The sequence below is a fragment of the Hevea brasiliensis genome, chromosome 1, assembly GCF_030052815.1.
Source record: "Hevea brasiliensis isolate MT/VB/25A 57/8 chromosome 1, ASM3005281v1, whole genome shotgun sequence".
NCBI lineage: Eukaryota > Viridiplantae > Streptophyta > Magnoliopsida > Malpighiales > Euphorbiaceae > Hevea > Hevea brasiliensis.
In genome coordinates this window covers 112,237,566-112,258,406 of record NC_079493.1, presented here as the reverse complement: position 1 = coordinate 112,258,406, position 20,841 = coordinate 112,237,566, and the positions used below count along the sequence as shown (strand labels likewise).

At 34.5% G+C, this 20,841-nt stretch overlaps 1 protein-coding gene across 2 annotated transcripts in view; it reads left to right on the top strand.

Moving 5' to 3' along the window:
* Positions 1-6,437: 6,437 nt before the first annotated feature.
* Positions 6,438-20,841, top strand: part of LOC110632155 (histone-lysine N-methyltransferase, H3 lysine-9 specific SUVH4) — a 31,015-nt gene continuing 16,611 nt past the window's right edge. The window contains exons 1-7 of one of the 2 annotated variants that reach the window (XM_058147522.1): positions 6,438-7,252; positions 7,521-7,586; positions 8,842-8,910; positions 9,492-9,546; positions 10,846-10,952; positions 12,732-12,908; positions 15,016-15,114. In XM_058147522.1, the coding sequence (XP_058003505.1) occupies positions 6,758-7,252; positions 7,521-7,586; positions 8,842-8,910; positions 9,492-9,546; positions 10,846-10,952; positions 12,732-12,908; positions 15,016-15,114 (1,068 nt within the window). In that variant the 5' untranslated portion in view covers positions 6,438-6,757. The remainder of the gene's footprint in view (positions 7,253-7,520; positions 7,587-8,841; positions 8,911-9,491; positions 9,547-10,845; positions 10,953-12,731; positions 12,909-15,015; positions 15,115-20,841) is intronic. The other variant, XM_021780273.2, reaches the window with a different exon arrangement.

Below are 20,841 nucleotides of genomic sequence, written 5' to 3'. Positions count from 1 at the left end.
TATTTTATTTAAATTTTAGGAAATTATTTGAAATTTTTTGAATTTTAGAAATCGGGTTCGATTTTCCTAAAATATAAAACTTTGATGATTTTTAAAAATTAATTTAAAGACTACGTGGCAAAACTAAAAATATATTTGGACTCTACGAATTTTTCTGAGTTTTCAAGAATTTTTTTGGAATTTTTAGGCCTCGTTTTCGGTCTTAAGGCAGAGTAAAAATTTAAAATTTTGTATCTTGAATCGGACCGGCTAAATCGAACCTGACCGGATCGGACCGGCCTTTTCTTTTCCTCTTCTTCCCTTCCCCACGCGTTCCCGTCCCTCTTCCTCTCTCTTTCTTTTTCTCTCTCCTTCCTCCTCCCCATGCCGCGTCGCCGTCTCCCCACCTCGCCAGCTCGCCGCCCCAGACTTTCCCCACCGCCGGCTGGAGCTCCAAACGGCCGGAAAACGTGTGCGAAGTCGTCCCCTGAGCGCGCGTGATGCCTCACCTTCCCGGCCGAAATTCAGCCGATTCAGCCACCAATCGGACCGGATCTTATATCAAAGCACATCTACACCTCGAGAGCTTTCCATAGACACTAAGAATACCAAAATCCATTGAGCGGTTTGCTCAATTTTTGTCCGGAAAGTTTTAGCCCATTTCGATTTTTGGGCTAGATTTCTTGCAAACCTTGAACCCCACGAGAAAACCGAGAGTACCGGAGAGCTCCACTCATCGAGAGCTTCCCGGCAATATAAATTTCAAAATTTTTCGACATCATTTTTTGGTGGGTCCCACGAAATTTCGTAGTATTTTTTCGATCATTAAATGAGCTTAAAAAATTTTGTAAAAATTATATACTAACCCTCGTGTTGTGGGCTTCGTGTAGGTACCTTCAATTCGTGAAAATTCGACAGCTGTCTAGGTCTGTGAATTTCCGGCCAGACAGATAGGCTACCGAAAAAATCTCAAAATTGGGTCGAGATTTTAGCTATCCCACCATTGTCAGACATCTCGAGCGCGTTCCCAAGGTCAGAATTGGCATAGGTAAACCCAAACCTTACTTTTTCTTAATTTTCTAGTGCTTGAATGGGATTAAAAATCCATAAAATATTCATGATAGCTCAAAAAATTATAATTCCTTTTGCATTAGCTTATCAATAATGTTAAAGACCGCGGGGCAAAGTTTTAGAATTTTTAGAACTCATTTGGATAGTTTTTGCAAAAGGGTCAATTATAAGGATTAAACTGTAATTTTACATATTATGATTGATGACTATTTGGATGGGCCCAGGAGGGGCTGTGTGATGTGATTGAGTTGTGGGTGTATGGTTTGTAGATATAGAAGTACGTTTTAAACCCATTTGCAGGTTGGGTAAGTCCTAGGTATAGGGGTGACTCTGTCGGATTTTCGGCACGACTTAGGACATCTTTGATCTTTTCTTAGTTTTTATTGAGTCAAATTTATTAAATGATTGTGATAAAAATTTTTAGGTGAGTCGGGACAGCCTTCCTCCTCCGCTTGGCCGCCACAGTGACTACGGTTAAGTCTGTGAGTAAAATATTAATTTTAATTGTAATTTCGATATTATTATATGTTCAAGCATGCCCATGCATCACTTATAAATATGTATCTATGTAGTTAAACTCTGGGCACGTTTTATGTTGCATTTACAACTATTAAAGTGCCATGGATGTTGTTGTGGTAATTTGGAGTAGTGTGCGTGCATTGGCGTGCGTGTGGTATGGTGTTGGATATGGACAGGACGGGTATACACAGTTTGAGATCTTCGTTGGGACCCGGTCCTTCGGGGTAGACACAGCTTGAGTTCTTCACTGGGACCCCGTATTTGGTTTATTAAGCGAAAGTCCGGCTTTAGATATTCGCTGGCAGAGGTTGGATTAAGAGGGCTGTATAGGGGATCAGCTCCCGTATATGTATTGTTTGACATTATCGGGTTTGTGAGTGTTTCAAATTACCTTTTTGATGTGATTTGTATGAAATTTATAACGGTGTTGCATTTCACTCCACATGGTGCATTAGCTTTAGATAACTATAGAGATTATGGTTAAAATTGATATTTTACTCTCTGAGTCGAACGCCTACTCCTGTTCATTATTTTTCCAGGCTACAGGAGGATTATTGTTGTGGTTAACCTGCTTTTCTTCTTCGCAGGTCATTTATTAATGTTTGTATAATTCTGTTAACTTTTAGAATTTTCGCATTTGTTAGAAATATTTATTTGATTGAATCTGTAATATAATTGCCATGTTGGACCTGTAAACTTATTAAAAGCATGTATGGTTGGATTTGATGAGGGAGCTGAGTTCTCATTTATTTTTATGACATTTGATTATGTTGAGGGTGAGCTGAGCTCCCCAGATGATTATATATTGTGTTTACAGGTCGGAGGAGTCAAAAACTCCCGTTAAATGGTCCATTTTTATGGCCAGACTCTGTTCGGTTGAATTCTTAAAATTGGGCCCAAATGGGCTTTAGAGTTAGGTTGAGGAATAGTTAGGCTTACTATGGGCTTCGGGGACTTTAGGCTGGCCTAGGTCCTAGTGCCGGTCCTGTTTACAGGTTGAGTTGTAACAATATTTCACATTCTATTGGTATTCTTTATTAGGATTAGACATATATTTATTAATAACACTGAGTGCATGTGTAATGTGGGTAAGTGTAAACCATGGCGCACACATATTACCAGAGTCATTAGAGAAATATATATATATATATATATATATATATATATATATATATATATATATATATATATATATATATATATAATGATAACCAATGATTACATGTAATAAAGACCTTCAATTTACTGACATTATAATTAATTGAGAGAGCTTTTAACTTGCCAAATAAACTAAAGTTGGGTGATGGTATTGAAAAAATATTTAAATTTGAATAATAATGAGTGAAAATTAATATAAATTAGTCTAAAAACATATAATATTCGGTTATAATAACTTTAATGATGCTCAAATAAAGTTTAATAATTTTGGCATATTTGACAAAAAAAATCCAAAACTTTTTAGAGTATTTGTGATTATAGCCATTTTTTTTTTGTATTATAGTTGAATCTTTGGTAATTATTATAATTATAGTCGAATAGACTAAATTGAATTTAATAAAGTAACGGTAAACTATAATATAACTTTTGAAATTTTATTTGATTAATGAAATAGTCCATCAATTTAAAATTTACATTTAAATATTTTATTTATTATACAAAATATATTTATAATATAAAATATAATTTATATTTGTTTTTAATTGAAATTTCATATAAAAAATAATTTTATTGTTTAAAATATGTTTTGATATAATAAACAATTCAAAAATTACATAATAATACAGTAATTATAATATAATGTGATCTTAGTCCCTTGAGAATTTAATCGAAATTAACAACTCAAATCATCAATTTTGGTCCAATTCAACCCTACTTTAATCACATCAATAAATAACGTCTTCCTAGCGAAACACATGTTTTTGGGATTTATAAAATTTTTTTGGGGCACGTTATTTATGGAAATTGTAGATGGCGGTCCACCTCCTTGCTTCTTCCTGAATAAGATGATTTAGATTTTTTATTTTCAAAATTTGAAAAGCAGAAAGTGAAATTAGTACCTATACTTTCGCGTATTTTTAATTCAAAGATTGAATTAAATTTTATAGAAAATCAAAGATTATATTATTGCCCTATCAGCGACGACACTAAATTGCATCCCTGAATGATAAAAGCGTAAAAATTTAAAAAGTACATGAAAAAATTAGAAAAGATAAAGAGATGAAGAATTAAAAAGACAAAAAAAAAAAGAGGTTGGCATAAGGGGGGAGAGAGAGAGAGAATCCCTCTGTATCTCTCTCTCATCTCTCTTCTCTCATCAAGTCACTCTATCTCTCTCTCTCTTTCTCCTAACTTTTTATCTCTTAATTAATTGAAGTGAAAGAGAAAGAAAGAGAGTTGAATAAGAATTAAAAGATAAAATGAGAGTGAGAGAGACAAATAGTAAGAAAGAGAGGTATAGGGGGGAGAAAAATGGGAGATATATATAGATAGAGAGAGAGAGAGAGAGAGATGGAGCAAAAGAGAGATAATGAGATAGAGAGGGAGAAAGAGATATAGGGAGAGAGGCAAGGGAGAGTCACTCTCTCTCTCCCCCACCCCCCCACACTCTGTGCCACCGTCTTTTTTTTTTTTTTATTTTATTTCTTTCCGTCTCCCTCCCTCCCCCCCTTTTTCCTATTTTTTTTATGCACATTTGAAATTTTTACACTTTTAGCATTTAGGGGGTATAACTTTATTTTATTTGCAATTTAGGGATTTAAACTTTCAATATTTTGCAATTCATAAATTGATTATGCGTGGCATTGATGTGGCAACACTTTGATGATGTGGCGTTGACATCATCATGCCACACAAAATATGACCGTGATATTAACATGCCATATCAGTGTCACGTTATCACAATTAACAGTGTTACCTAAGTTTTTCTTGATTTGTTAATGGCACGATAGTATAATCCTTGATTTACAACAAAACTTAGTTTAATTCTTGAATGGAAAATGCGTGAAAGTATAGGGTACCAAATTGCACTCTTTCCTTTGAAAAATTTTCTTACCATCCCATCCTTGTTTTTTTTTTAATTATTTTTATTTTTATATTTGATTGAGATCATCATTTATTTACATTTTAATTTATATTATTTTTTAAATACTTTAAATTTTATATCAATAATATTTTTTTTAATTATGAGTTTCACAAGTCACTACATAATATATATAAAAAATAAGTCACAGCGTAATAAATACTAAATATTAAGGGTGTTTAGTTTTAATTTTGATAAGGTTATAGCTAAAATTCAGAATCAGAACCAAACCTTCAGTTCTTTGATTTTTAGGAACCATACTTGAAACTAAACTTTAATCCCGGTTTCGATTTTGTGCTAAGTAATTTAAATTCAGTTAGGCTTTTAGTTTTGATTTTATTTTATTTATATTTTGGTTCTAGTTTTATTTAAAATATTGATTTTACATTGAAAACTGCATTATTCTAGTGTTCATTTTAAAATAGAAAAATATAAGCTTAAATTTCTAATATGAAAACAATAACAAAAATAATAATATTAACACTAAAATTATTGATATCAGAAATATGTTTCTTAATAAGAATATTATATTATCTTTTACATATTTCTAATTATATATTTTTTTAAAAATACATATATCTCTTAAAAAATTTAAAAGATACATATATAATTAAGAATTAAAAAGTATATTATATAGCTAGTTTGTGATTAATTAAGGATTATAAGAAAATTTAGTGTATTTAAGAATAAAATTATTTTAAAAGTTAGAAAAATAAAAAATAACATTAAATTATATACCATTATAATTAAAGATAAATATATATATATATATATATATATATATATTAATTACATATCAATGTACTTAATTTTGTTGAAATTATAAAATATATCTAATAAATGCATGTATAAAATCAATTATTCAGTTTGATTTTGATATATTTTGGTTCAATTATTAATAAAAAATCAAAATTATAAATATAAGTTCGATTCGTTTCTTATAGTAATAGATTTTATTTTTATTCTAATATATTTCTTTGATTCGGTTTGAAACTTTTAATACCTGTACGCAACCTGCTAAATACTTTTAAGTGATGATTTAAAATTTTTTTATCCCACTTTATTTATTATTTAGAAAATTAAACAAATATTAATTAACTTTTTTTTATCTCCAATGTATTTATATATATTTTTTATTTTTAATTTTAATTAAATAAATAGTATTTTAGCCAATTAATCATTTTTTTATAAAAAAATTTTAAAAAACACAAAGGAGAGTAATTTTTTATGTTTTTTATGCCTAAATTGACACTTACATTATTTTTAAATTAAAAATTAAAATATCCATTTAAATCCAAACTTCTTTTAAACCCCCATTTAAGACCAAAAGGCCCCTTTAGCCTTCTTATATTTGTCCTTATTTCCGCTGCGTTACTAAATCCAAATCCTGTACAATTTACATTACTACAATGGGATGTAATTGACATAAATATATAATTAAAATTTTTAAATCGAAATATTGAGTATAATAAATATAATTACAAATATTATATATATTAATAAAATATAAATATATTAAAGAAATAAATAAAAAAAAATATAATTGGTTATCATTTTAACTTAGAACAAATGAAGCAACGTTTGACGTGGCAAGATGTGATTGGCAAGCAGTTCCGCACAATTGTCACGCAATTCCTCAATAAATCACAGCCGCAACATCATCAACATCATTTATCATCGTATCACAACGTCACAACGCACGCTTACCTAAAATTACACACACCAGATGGAGACTTCCAAGTTCGAAGCACGGAGACATTAAAAGAAAGAGAGAAATTCGAATAAAAAAAAAGAAAGAGAAATTGCGAGGGAGATGAAAAGACACAAAAAGCGGGCAAAAGTGCAAAATTAAAATTTTTTTTTAATCAATCAATTTTAGAGTTGTCTAGATAGCTGAGCTCTGAATTCAAAAATGGAAAACAAAAGCTTCTCTGTCTGTCTCTTCTCTAGTCTTTAGCTTTTCCTTCCCTTCACCTTCCTCCTCTGTCTTATACTTCTGCTTCATTTTCCTCATCAGAAACCCTAAATCGCCAAAGATCTCTAGTTATTCCTCTGTCCGCCGTCCGAAATCAAATTTTCCCCGTTGTTTTGGTTTTAGATTTGACTGAAATGGTGGTTCAGCCGTTGCATTGTGTCGATAACGGTGAGCTTGGCTCCGTTGTTGAAACTGAAAAGAAGAGTCCCAAGGGGAAAGTTGAGCAGGTAGTTTCTTCTCAAAGGAGGACGAGCGCGAGGATTCAGGCGACAAAGCAGAGAGCCGAGAAGGAGGAATTGGTGAGGAAAAGAGTAGAGCTGTTGGATGAGAACGAGGGAGGAAGTAAGAAGAGGACTAGTGTGTACAGTAGAAGAAGGGTAAATGTAGAGAATGTGAGTGAGGTTGTTGAGGAGATGAATGAGAGTGAAGTTTTTGTGTCTAGTGAAGTGGACAAGCCTGAGAGTGAAGTGGTCAAGTCTGCAGGTGAAGTAGTGAAAGCAAATTTTGGTGGGCAAAATGGAGTTGTCGGTGGTGAGGGAGGTGGAGGTGGTGCCACAGAGAAGAGCGTATTTGCTAGGGTTAAGGAAACTCTGAGGTTGTTTAACAAGCATTATCTCCATTTTGTACAGGTTTGTTCTCTTCAGATTCTCAGAACTAGTCTACTGCATTTTAATACTTTTTTTTTTGTTACAAAAAAAATATGAAATATATAATAGATTTAACTATTAGTGTGGTATTTTAGGTAATAACCTTCATATCAGTCTCGGTCATTCTCATGCTTGTTTGTTCTGAATGTTGCTGTGTGTTTAACCTTTTTGATTGTTATTTTATCTTCTGACATTTTTATGATCCTTGTTCAGCATGAAATTTTGTTGACACATTCTTTGTGGTTCATAGGAAGAGGAGAAGAGGTGCCAAAAAGAAGAAGATAATAAAAAGTCTTCCAAAAGTTCAAAATCAAAGGTTAGATTTTGCTTCAACTTTTTTCTCGTTCATTTAAGATTCTTCTGTCCATTTTGCAAATCTTGGTTGAGCTTTACAATATTTGTTATATGTGACGTTGATAGTGGTATCAGTCATAGTATAACTTTCAACTGACAATATGAAGAGCTGCAAGGTTATCCGATTAGAGTGCCTTAGGGTCTGTTAGTAAACAATTTTTCCGTTTCTGTTTTCCATTTTCTAAGATAACTTTAGTTTTAATTTTGCATGGAAAACAAGGGAAAGCATAAAAAATACTTTCACTCGTCAATAATGGAAAATAGTTTTCCAATTCAAAAATTAAAAAAATGTTCTTATATTTCATAATTAAAAAAATAAATTATAAAATATATTTAAAAGCTATTTTACTTTTAAAAATTTTTAATGTGTTATTTTTTTATGATAATATGATTAATTTTTTTATATCATTATAAATAATTTTTTAAAAATACTTATTTAATTTTAGTTATGAAAAAGTTATATTATAATTTTGATTATAGCGAAATCATTGTTTTGCATTTAGAAAATAGTTAGAAAATAGAACTTTTTTTATAGAGGAAAACAATGGAAAACAACTAAAAGTTATTTTCCAAAATTCCAAATCTTATTTAAATTTTGGAAAATTGGAAAAGTAGTTTTCTAGTTCTCCATTTAGAAAACTAACACTATGAACATGAAACTATGTTTTCAATTTTTGTAGAAAACTTTTCCAAAAAGTTACTCCAGTTTTTTACAAGTGAATAGACCCTTAGAATTTAAAAAAGAACACACGGACACACACACATACACAGAGAGAGAGAGAGAGAGAGAGAGAGAGAGAGAGAGAGAGGCGCTTGTACTGCTAGCAACATGTCTAAAAATTTTAAGCTATGTGGTTGGTCCTTCTCCATCCATGTTGCTGGACTAATAATTTGCTCAAAGCATGTCATGCTCAAATGCTGATATCAGATGAGGTATGGAAAGTGCTTTGGCATTTGAGTATTTGTTTGGTGAAACACATCTTGGAGTCTTTGAGAGTGCTAATTTGACTTGGATACGTAAGTAAGTTTGAAATGGAATTTTTTGTGTTGGTATCCCATGTGAAAATTTTCCGAGGCATTAGAATAATTTATGTAACATTTGGAGTTAAATGTTGATATGTTCATTTGTTAATCTATTTCATTTGGAGTTAAATATTGATATGTACATTTGTTAGTCTATTTCTCCTAATATTAAGCTGATTTATAAATTTGTGTAGAAAAGAAATGCAATTGAAGCTGACGCTAAGAAAAAGGCCAAGCGTCCTGATTTAAAGGCAATATCTAAGGCAAGTGAAAATTCTAATTGTTTAAATCTTAGCCATTTCTCTATCATCATAGTAGGACTAATGTTTATTGAAAAATTCATTGTAAGCTTGGTTCTACTGTTCTTAGTTGCTTGTCTAAGCTTGTCATTAGTTGACATATTCTTGTACTTTCCTCCTCTTGTATTTACATATGTAATTTCACAGGTTGCTGTTGATTTTTCAATAATTTTTCTAGATGTTGGTAACTTTTGGATGAGTTAAAGGTGGGCTTTTACTTTTCACACTTTTGAGTCTTGTTGGTTCATGCATTTTGTGCGCATGTGTGTTTTTTTTTTTTTTGGGGGGGGGGGGGGGTGGGGGAGTTGCTAGAGATATAAAAGAAAACTTAAATCTTGAGCTCTCACGTATGAGTTTGATATTTTTGGTGGGGTGTTTTATCCAATAATGGAGTAAACCTTAGCTCTGTCATTATAGTTTATCATGGCACTATTCATTATTATTATGATTGCAAGAAGTTAGTGGTAAAAGACATGATATCGTGGTTTCTGTACTTTCAATTATGAAATAATTTCTTCTTCTCCACAAAATGAATTGTTTGTTAGATGATCGAAAGTAATGCTGTAATGTACCCAGAGAAAAGAATTGGTAACCTTCCAGGTTTGTATCTTGCTCTTCTATTGTTTATAGTCATTTGCTGTTTCAAACTTTGTCTCCATTGAACTTGATATATTAACATATAGTTTTTTAGTATGTATCTTAACTTGTAAGCTTAGGCTGTGTGCGGTATCACTATTGTTTTTGATTTTTCATTTTTTTTATGCTAAAAAATATGCAATGTGTTTGTTTAAAATGCCGTGTTTTCATTTTTTAGCTCTTTTTACCAAATGTTTTTAAAACACGCAGTGGAAATAGGAAATCCACAAATCTTGATTTTTGTTTCTATGTATTTATTTTCTTCCTACACACTTTCTCTCCCTCTTGTCTCACTTCATCAACACTATGGCAATTTTAATCAAGAGCACTTGAAGATTTTCCATTTTCCTTCACCTTTTCCCATTCCCTTTGATTTTCCCTTGTTCATTGTTGATTGATCAAGGAATGAAGCCTAATAAATGCGCTGTCAAAGATAAGGGTCCTCCCACATATAATTGTAGACATAGGGCCTGTTTGGCATTACTGTTGAAACTTCTGTTGAGAAAATCACTTTTTTAAATATATTGGTTAGAGAGTGTTAAAAAATAATTAAAAATTAAATTTGATCAGTTTTGGTCATAAGAACACTAAAATAACAAAATAGCTTTTTTCAAACTGTTTTTCTCAATAGCATCTAAAATGGTGCTTTTATTCAGAAAAGCAGTTTCAGGCTCTGAAACTCAATGCCAAACAGGGCTATAATGTTGATGTCATATTGTTTCGTTGCAATATTCAACCTATGGTTCTCATAGATCCTAGCTTCCTGCAATATCAAATTTTCTTCCGTCTGTTCTTTGTAATTTTTCTATGGCCATCTCTTTGAAATTTCAATTTCGAGGTTTATCCTAACTTGCCTTAGTAATTACAATGGCCTTTGGAAGTGATTTTAGTCCTCCTCTCCTGCCTTTCCAAACTACTAGCCAAAGTGGTTTTTGGAATTGAATACGTGTGATGTTGTTCAACGATGGTGTATTAGAAGAAAATATGGCAGTTGTTGGTGGTAGGTTAGGAAAAATTACAACGTTTGGAGAGAGAGAGAGAGAGAGAGAGAGAGAGAGAGAGAGAGAAAGAGAAAGGAATTGATAAGGACAAAGAAATGAGTTTTATATAATATAATACCAAAATCTAAAAATCAGCTTTTTATTTTAATGAAACTAAAAACTATAAAACAACAACCTCACCTAGCGTACCCTTAATAAACATTGATTCTTAGTATTCATTTGTTTCATGTTTAGAAGTTGTGATTGGTGGTTTCAATGATAGGTATCAATGTTGGACATCGATTCTATTCAAGGGCTGAAATGGTTGCTGTTGGTTTCCATAGCCACTGGCTGAATGGGATTGATTACATGGGCATGTCCTACAGCAAGGTAGTAATCTTGTTATTACTGTGATCTTTGTTATTGTCCTTATTATCACCTTTTTCATCAGAATACCTTAAAAATGAAGATGTCAGGCTAGTGATGCATTTCTTGACTGATATGTTCTTTATAGTCCATAATTTGTATGTCGTCTTTTAATTTGGTATTTTTGTGGTGTTTCTTTGCCTTGTGACATTGTAATTTGTTGATTTCCAAAATCCGGGTTTGGCAAAAATAAATTAGTTAGTCATTAAGTGTTGACATTATTGTTGGAACTGCTATTAAGAAAAGTACTTCCTTAAATATGTTAGTTAAAAGTATTAAAAATTAATTTAAAGTTAAATTTGATATGTTTTAGTTATAAAAACTCCAAAATAACTACACAACTTTATTGAACATTTGAAATGGTACTTTTCCAAAAAGCGCATTTTTTTTTGGTGTTCTAACCTTAACTCCAAACTGGCCTACTAACCTCGCAATTGAGTCCTTGAAGTTTAATTCCGTTAACAATATAGTCATTATATTTGAGAACACAACAACAACAACAATTAAGTCTTAATCCAAACTAGTTGTTGTTAGTTATTGGGATCATTTTTCATCATTTAATGATGTTTGAAACCAATTTCGCATCATTATTCAAAAATTGTAAATCTTAGTCATTCTATTGGAGAAACTTTAATTAATTGTTAAAGCTTTAATTAATTGTTAAAAGATATAAAAGAGACAACTCCCTCTGAAAATTAAATTGGAATGAAAAAAAAATAAGAATTTTGTCACCACCACCACAAATTCAGAATTTCATACAAGAAATTTCATCCCTTCTTTGTTAGGGTAAAACCAAATGCATTGAAGTGAATTAGCTGATTATGAAGAATGCGAGTGAGTTCCAACACCAAAAATCATATCTAAAGTATGTGCACAAAAGAGTTCACACACACCAACCATCTTATTATTTATGAAGCGTTCTAATCATATTTTTAAGTTCATTTTGCCATCCCTTTTTTGAAGCCCATTTTGCTTGTACAAGCTTGCATAAAAAGATCCAAAGAGTCTAGCAAAAACTCCATTCCATATCTCTTTAATCAACCCACAAAAAATGGGGCATAATGGAAACTAAAAGAAAAATGGAGCAATGAGAGAAAGAGGAGGAAGGGGGGAAAGGTAAGAGAGAGAGGCCAAAATGAGAGCCGATGTAGTCTCTATATATGGAATGAGAAGGCGGAGAAACAAAAGAAGGGAGGAGAGAGAAATAATAATAAGAGCTTGATCAGTTGGTTTTGATGCTGGTGAGGGGTTGAAGGGGGCTAATGAAAGGTGCTCGACCAAAAAGCTTGCTTTGCCATTAAAATTGTTTGGAAATTGGATGGAGGTGGCAAAATATACACATTTTGAAACTTGTATAGATTAGTTTCTCTCTCCTTTAGACTTCAAGGGTATTGATGCGGGCTTGCTATCTAATAGAGCTGAATATCAAAAAAGAATCCATATATTGACTCCAATTAGTTTGGGATTAAAGTTTATTGTTGTGGTTGTTGTTTTAGACTTAACGGAGTTAAACATGAGATTTAGAAGAGGAGAGGTAAAACTTGTATATTTTGCCAAATCTCAAGGGTGATTTCAAAAATTCCCCTTTTAATTTGGTTGATCTTGTATTTAATGGTTGCCCTTTAATTTGAGGGTTGTCTGTTGGGTGAAATTGTTTTGTTTAAGTAAATTATAAGCTTATTCTTTAGAGTTGTGATCGCATATTGGCATTTTTGTTACGAACATTTTCATTTTAAATTGCAGGAGTATGGTAACTATACATTACCTCTTGCGGTAGCAATTGTTTTGTCAGGAATGTATGAGGATGATCTGGATAATGCAGATGATGTTGTTTATACTGGTCAAGGTGGGCATGATTTAACTGGAAATAAACGTCAAATACGGGACCAAGTTATGGAGCGTGGAAATTTAGCACTCAAGGTGTGTAATCTAAGTTTGAAAAACCTCTTCTTTAATTTTTTATGTTTACATGTTACATTGGCTATTGGTAGAGTTACAAACTGAGTGTATATGAGAGGAGTGTAATTGTATTGAATTACTCCATTTGGAGCTTAGGATAATACAACTGCAAGTATTTTTGCAAACAATATTCTCTCTAAACAACTGAATTACAAAACAACTTTCTCTCAATTGAAAAAGAGCAAGGGAGAAACAAAATTAAAAGATACTCAAATATGCTGTTACACAACAATATTCAAATCTGCATGCCTCCTTCCTGTAATAATTTCTCCTTTTAAAGGTTCCTTCCCTCCTGTTACATCACATGTGATCCAGCTGTGCCTTTCCCGTGCCAAATGCAGCCTTTCCCACCTTTTGCTGTTACTGTTCTTTGCTTCTAGAACTTCCAGCCATGCTTCTGGAATCTTCCAGCTGTGCTTTCCTATTCTCCTTTCCAGTTCTATCATTCTTGTTTTTCTTTCTGGTATAGACCCTCAGAACTCCAGGCCTTTTATCCTTCCAGCCCAACTGCCCTTTTTGATCAATAAAATTACATTATAAATATATACTCAATTTGATAGAAGTTCTCAATCAGAGTTGATGTGAATTGGTCTTTTCTAGTTCTTTTTCATTTGGATATCTCTTTTTATGTAAATGTGTATGAAAATGCTGAGATGACTTCTCTGGTGATACCTGCACGCAATGTCTAGATGCTAAATATATCACGTGTTATAGTATTATGGAACATTGACATTCTGGCCTTTTGGGTTCCCATTCTTGTTTGTTCTGGATGTGAGAATTTATGAGCTATATGAATTTAAAGTGCATTGCATTTTTTTTTTTGTGTATGCGAGTGGAATTTGGAGGAGAGTAGTACAACATGACTTAGAAATATTACACATTTCTGAGGATTTAACCCAAAATCGTTTAGAGTGGAAAAAGCGAATTCATATAGCCGACTCCAAATTTTTGGGATAAAGGCTTAGTTGAGTTGAGTTGAGTATGCGAGTGGAAAAATTTCAGCAAAGGGCACCAGAGAGTGGGATGCAAGTGCCAAAACAAAGTGAGTCCTTTGCAAGAAAGGAAATCTGCAAAACTGTATCGATGCGAGCATCAACAATGTGCTGCTCATTACACTGAAATCTGGATGCCCCAAACTATTTATTTTCAAGGACAATTGGCATTTCTTTCAATCATCTCTTTTTTGCTTTCCCTTCAAACTAAGTAATGGTTAGGGCAGCAAGACATTAACAAGATTTTTCTTGTCCTCTTTGAAAAGTTCAACATGTTTTAAGTCCTCAACTCATCCTTAATTGGTGTTACTGCTGATCAAGTAATTCCTGCTATTGTGTAGGCAAGCTTCTGCAGCTTCCTATACTACATGCTAAGCAATGGCAAGTTTTGAATGCTTTGCTTTTTATAGAAATCATATCCACCATTATTATTATCTTAAAAATTTTAAGTAGTCAACATTCCTTCCAAAGTGGTTTAATGAGTGAAAAACGCACTCTTCTGGAGCTGAAGTTTTTCAATTGTCTTATTGGTCCCTCTCTTTGTCAATTGCATGATGATGGGATCGCAGAGAAAAGTGATTGGCACTTGAGTCCCTTTACCTAGCCTGGTTTTTCTCTGTGCAAGTCCAACACTATATTGTCCAGAAAATAAAAAATTTTGAGAAGGTTTCTAACTCCCAATCTTGAACATTCTGCATAAACACATTCCAAGCTCCCTCTTCTATAGCAGATCGCAGACAAGATTTCAGAATGACATCTTTACTCTCAGCTAACAAGAAAAGGTTGGGAATCATCTTTTACCGGAGGCATGCCCTTCTGATACCAATGCCAAAAAAGATTGGGTTGTCTGTTGCATCCTTTTTTTTTTTTTGGGTCAGAGATAGGACACACACACACGGGTTAGTGATTGGGATGGATCACCATTAAAATTTTGGCAATTTTAATGGAGTCTTTGTTCTCATATAACCTACACTTATGCACACTCCACAATAGATGTGGGATCTCATTAAAAAATGTTGCAGTTTTAGTATTAGAATTAGCAAGTGACATATTGCTTTTACTGTATTAATTTGCAGAATTGTGTGGAGCAACGTGTGCCTGTGCGAGTTATTCGTGGCCATGAATCTGCCAGCAGCTACAGTGGCAAGCTTTACACGTATGATGGTTTGTACAAGGTAATTATATATATACAATTGATTCCTATAATTGTGTTCTACTAATTAGGAAGAAATCCTGAATAAGAAATCCTAAATAGGAATACAGAATATACAGAGAAATAATATAGTGATTGACTTTCCATAACACTCCTCCTCAAGTTGGAGCATAGATGTTAATCATGTCCAACTTGTTAAAAATGTAGTCAATCCTAGCTCTATTTAGAGCTTTGTGAAAATATCTCATAACTACTCTCCAGTTTTGATGTGTCCTGTTGAGATGATCTGTTGTTGAATCTTTTCACGAACAAAGTGACAATCAATCTCAATATGTTTGGTCCGCTCATGAGACACCGGATTAGAAGCAATATGGAGAGCAACTTGATTATCACACCACTATTTCGCAGGCAGGGAGGTCTTAAAACTTGTCTCATCTAGTAATTGAAGTATCCACATTATCTCACATATTGATTGTGCCATGGCTCTGTATTCGGATTCAGTACTAGATCGAGAAACTACACTCTGCTTCTTGCTTCTCCAAGACACCAAATTTCTTCCAATAAAAATGCAATATCTAGTAGTTGACTTCTTGTCAATCTTAGATCCAGCCCAGTTGGTATTTGAAAAACATTCAATATTCAAATGCCCATGATTACCATATAACAAACCTCTTCCTGGAGCGCCCTTTAGATAACACAAGATTTGTTCCAAGGCTTCCCAATGAGCAACAGTTGGGGAAGACATAAACTGACTTACCACACTAACGGCATAAGTAATGTCAGGACGAGTGACTGTAAGGTAGTTCAATTTTCCTACCAATCTCTTGTATCTCTCTGGATCTTCAAACAACTCACTATCTCCTGCTAACAATTGTAAATTTAGAGTCATTGGTGCACTACAAGGCTTAGCACCTAATTTTCCTATCTCTGTCAATGGATCGAGGACATTTTCTTTGAGACAAGAAAATACCCTTTTTACTTCTCATAACTTCAATATCCAAGAAATACTTTAGCAATCCTAAGTCTTTGGTCTGAAACTGTGTTTAGAGGAAAGTTTTAAAAGATGAAATACCTGCAGAGTCACTCCCAGTGATGTCAATGTCATCCACATAGACTACTAGGAGAATTAGACCAATATCAGATTGTCTATAAAATACTGAGTGATCACACTTACTCTTTTGCATACCAAATTCCTGTACTGTTTCACTGAATCTCCCAAACTAGGCCCTAGGACTTTGTTTCAAGCCATAAAGAGACTTCCGAAGCCTACAAACTTTACCCAACTCTCCTTGAGCAACAAACTTAGGTGGTTGCTCCATATACACCTCCTCCTGAAGATCACTATGAAGGAAAGCATTCTTAATATCCAATTAGTGTAGGAGCCAATCATATGTAGCTGCTAAAGAGATAAACAAGCAAACAGAGGTAAGTTTAGCAAACAGAAGTAATTAACTCCATATGTCTGAGTATATCCTTTTGCTACAAGGCGTGCTTTTAACTTAGCCACAGAACCATTAGGATTTACCTTTATTGTAAATACTCATTTGCAACCAATAGCTTTCTTACCAGTGGGCAAAGGCAACAGTTCCCATGTACCATTAGCATCTAAAGCCTCAATTTCCTCTTTTATAGCAGCTCACTAGCCTAAAGAAGTAACAAAACACCGATGATTAAGGGATAGGACAATGCCTCGCCAACAGTATTAGGGATAGGAACAGAGTCTAAAGAAGTAAAAAACACCGAGAACAAGAAGACAATTGATTATAGGAAACAAAAGAAGAGACAAGGTAAGTACATGAATGTTTACCTTTACGAAGAGCAATGGGTAAGTCTAGATCAGAATTATGATCTCCCAACGAAGTAGCTGGTGGATGATTTGAGTCAGGAATCTCCAATTTCCTGGAATAAACATGAACAACGGGAGGTCGAGTAGGTCTAGAGACAGAAGGAGCAGGCTGTGGGAGAGGATTAGACATTGGTTGGACAGTATATATTAAGAGATCATCCTCCTCTCTCCAATTCTCATACACAGATGATTGAGGAAAAAATGGAGTGGACTCAAAAAATGTGACTCTGCAGAAACAAGATAACGATTAAGAGTAGGAGAGAAACAACGGTATCTTTTTTGAAGCCGGGAGTACTCAAGGAAGACACATTTGAGAGACTTTGGATCTAATTTAGTAACCTGTGGACGAACATCACGCACAAAACCGGTGCAACAAAAAATACGGGGTTCAACAGGGAACAAAGATTTTGTAGGAAACAAAGCAGTATAAGGAATATCCCCATTAAGGACAGAAGACGGCATACGATTGATAAAAAAACATGCCTTAGAAACTGCATCCGCCCAAAAGTGTTTAGGAACTTTCATCTGAAAAAGAAGAGTACGAGTTACCTCAAGAAGATATCGATTTTTTCTTTCGGCAACGCCGTTTTGAGATGGGGTATATATACAGGAAGACTGATGAAGAACGCTATTTTGTGTCATATAAGACTGAAAGTGTGTTGAAAAGTATTCTTTGGCATTGTCACTTCTTAATATGCGCACAGGAATATTAAATTGAGTTTTGATTTTATTACAAAAGGCACAAAAGATAGAAAACAACTCAAAATGATTCTTAATTAAATATAACCAGATAACACGAGAGTAATCATCAACAAAAGTAACAAAATAACGAAATCCATTTTTAGAAGTAACAGAACAAAGACCCCAAACATCACAATGAACTAATTCAAAAGGGGATGAAACCCGTTTATTGACTCTAGACACAGAAGGCAAACGATGATGTTTTGCAAACTGACACGACTCACATTCTAGTACTGATAAAGACTGAAACTGAGGACACAGCTTTTTCATGGTAGACAAAGAAGGATGGTGATAGAAACAGCCCATTAGTGAATCATGAAGACTTGGGCCAAGATCAAGCATCAAAGCCCTTAAGGGTATATTATAGAAAGAAGCTGGGAAAGAAGAATGAGCTGGCAGGAATAGAAGATTCTGGCAATGAGCTGAGTCATTGGGAAGTAAAGCAGTTAGAGGAAATTGCGGATGAAGAATCGCATGGCAATTAGTACTGTTGAAGCATTTACTTTGTATATAAATAATGAAAAATTGCAGAGGGGAGAGCAGGGATTTATGTATTTAGCAATTTGCTAAGAGCTAGCTTGAAGCTGGTTGGGGAGAGTGTCTCCTGGGTTGTTGGGTTTATGTATTTAGCATTTTTGCTAAGGGCTAGCTTGAAGCTGGTTGGGGAGAGTGTCTCCTGGTTTGTTTATTTTAGAGAAACAGAGTAACTCTAATTGCTGAATGAGCTTTCTCTACTTAATAAAAAAACAAGCTAAGTTCCATTTCTATTCTGATTATTTACAATTTTGTTCTTCACTCTATCATTTGGTCCGACCTGCCATTGTTTTTCCTCCATGCCCAAAACAAGAATGGAGGGACGAGTTGATTCGGTAGAGAAGAACATCACAGACTTACAACAGTTGGTTTCCGCCATGAAACTTGAACAAGAGCAATGTATGTCTTCTTTTCAAGCAGTACAGGACCAGCGTTTCTCTCGCATAGAATCATTGCTTTCTTCTATGGCTCTCGGCAAATCTACAGTTCAGGAAGTGGACCCTTCTCTTCAGTCTCCTACCCATGGCACTTCCACTGTTCATCCAGTCACTCCACCTGCTATAGTTGACGCTGTTGGAACTTCTACTCTTTATCCGGCAACCCAACCAGTTGTCGTTAATGATTCGTCCCTTGCTATTAAGAAAGTTGAGCTTCCGAACTTTGATGGGGTAGATCCGGTTGCTTGGTTGGCTAGAGCAGAGCAATACTTCGCCATTAACAATACGCGAGAGGAGATGAAAGTTCAACTTGCCTTGGTATGCATGGAAGGACCGGCGTTGCACTGGTTGCGTTGGCTTCGTCTGCGTACACCCAATCTTTCTTGGTCCCAGCTTACTCTGGAACTCCTGCATCGTTATGGGGGAAATATGCGAATCAATCCTTATGAACGCTTGTCTACTTTGCGTCAAGATTCTTCTGTTTTTGATGCTTATATTGATGCTTTTGTAGCTCTTGTTTCTCAAATTGAAGGCTTGTCAGACCAACAGTATTTGGGTTTTTTCCTTAGTGGTTTACGTGATGATATTCGAGTGCGCATTCACTCTCAAGATTCCACAGATATCTTTCGCACTATGACTCTGGCTCGTGAACTTGAGTTGGAAAATCAATTTCTTCTGCAGTCAGCATCTCAACTGAAGCGATGGAATGACAGTGGAATTCGTTGGTCTCCTCCTGGGTTTAGCCCTCAACTGGATATGGGTAAACAAAGTTATGGGGCTTCTGTTATTACTAAAACCCAGCCCATTTCTAGTGTTTCTAAATTACAAGAGTTACCAGTACAAAAATCTCCAGACCACAACTCTTCTGGTCCAGCTAAGCCTTCCTTTCTTCCCACAACAATGACACCACCTCGGCCATCTTCCACCTTCTCTCGCAACCGGGGCACCCGACACTACACCCACCAAGAATTCCTAGACTTGCGAGCTAAGGGACTCTGCTATAAATGTAAGCAGCCCTTCCACCCCATGCATGAGTGCCCAAACAAGTCTTTGAGAGCTTTAATTATTGGCGATGATGAAGAGAAACCACCAGATCCTGATTTGGATTTATCAGAACTTGACCCTCCTCAGATTGAAGTGATTAATGAGGCTCATTTCAACACTATGGACCTTCCATTTTATTCTATTGGCGGCATTTCATCACCAAAAACCTTGAAGCTCCAGGGCAAAATTCATGGTACTGATGTCACGGTTCTTATCGATAGTGGAGCTAGCCACAATTTCATTGCAGGTAATCTCTCTTCCAAACCCAATTTAATGGTTGAATCAACGCCCTCCTTTGGTGTCCGATTGGGTGATGGCCATAGGGTTCAATCAATGGGTGTTTGTCGACAACTTCAAATCGATTTGGGAAATCTGAAAGTTACAGCTGATTGCTATCTATTTCCATTGGGGGGTGTCGATATTATTCTTGGAGTAGCATGGCTGGAAACTTTGGGGGAAGTTCGAATCAATTGGGCCACTATGCAAATGTCTTTTTCTTGGAAACACGAAGTTATTACCTTCTCGGGCAACCCTTCTCTTACAAGATCTGCGGTAACTGTTTCTCAATTGCACAAAATTATTGATGTTGATTATTCCGTATATTTATGGCAATTATCTAATGTAGCAGCTACTTATGAATTTGAAAATGAAATCTCTCCATCTCAACAAAATCAATTGCTGTTACTTCTGAATCAATTTCAGCATGTTTTTGGTGATATTGAATCTCTACCCCCCCATAGGCAGCATGATCATATTGTTCCTTTGGTTGCTGGCACCACTGCTGTGCATGTCAAACCATATAGATATACTCATTTTCAAAAGGATGAGATAGAGAAGTTAGTGCGGGAAATGCTTGCTGCAGGAATTATCAGACCCAGTTCTAGCCCTTTTTCGAGTCCGGTTCTATTGGTACGAAAGAAAGATGGCAGTTGGCGTTTTTGTGTGGACTATCGGGCTCTAAATAAAGCTACCATTCCGAATAAATACCCCATTCCGGTGATCAGCGAAATGTTAGATGAGCTCAACGGGGCAAAATATTTCTCCAAGCTAGATCTTAAATCGGGTTACCATCAAATTCGGGTAGCCGAGGAGCACATTCCAAAGACTGCTTTCAGGACTCACTCTGGCCATTATGAGTTTGTGGTAA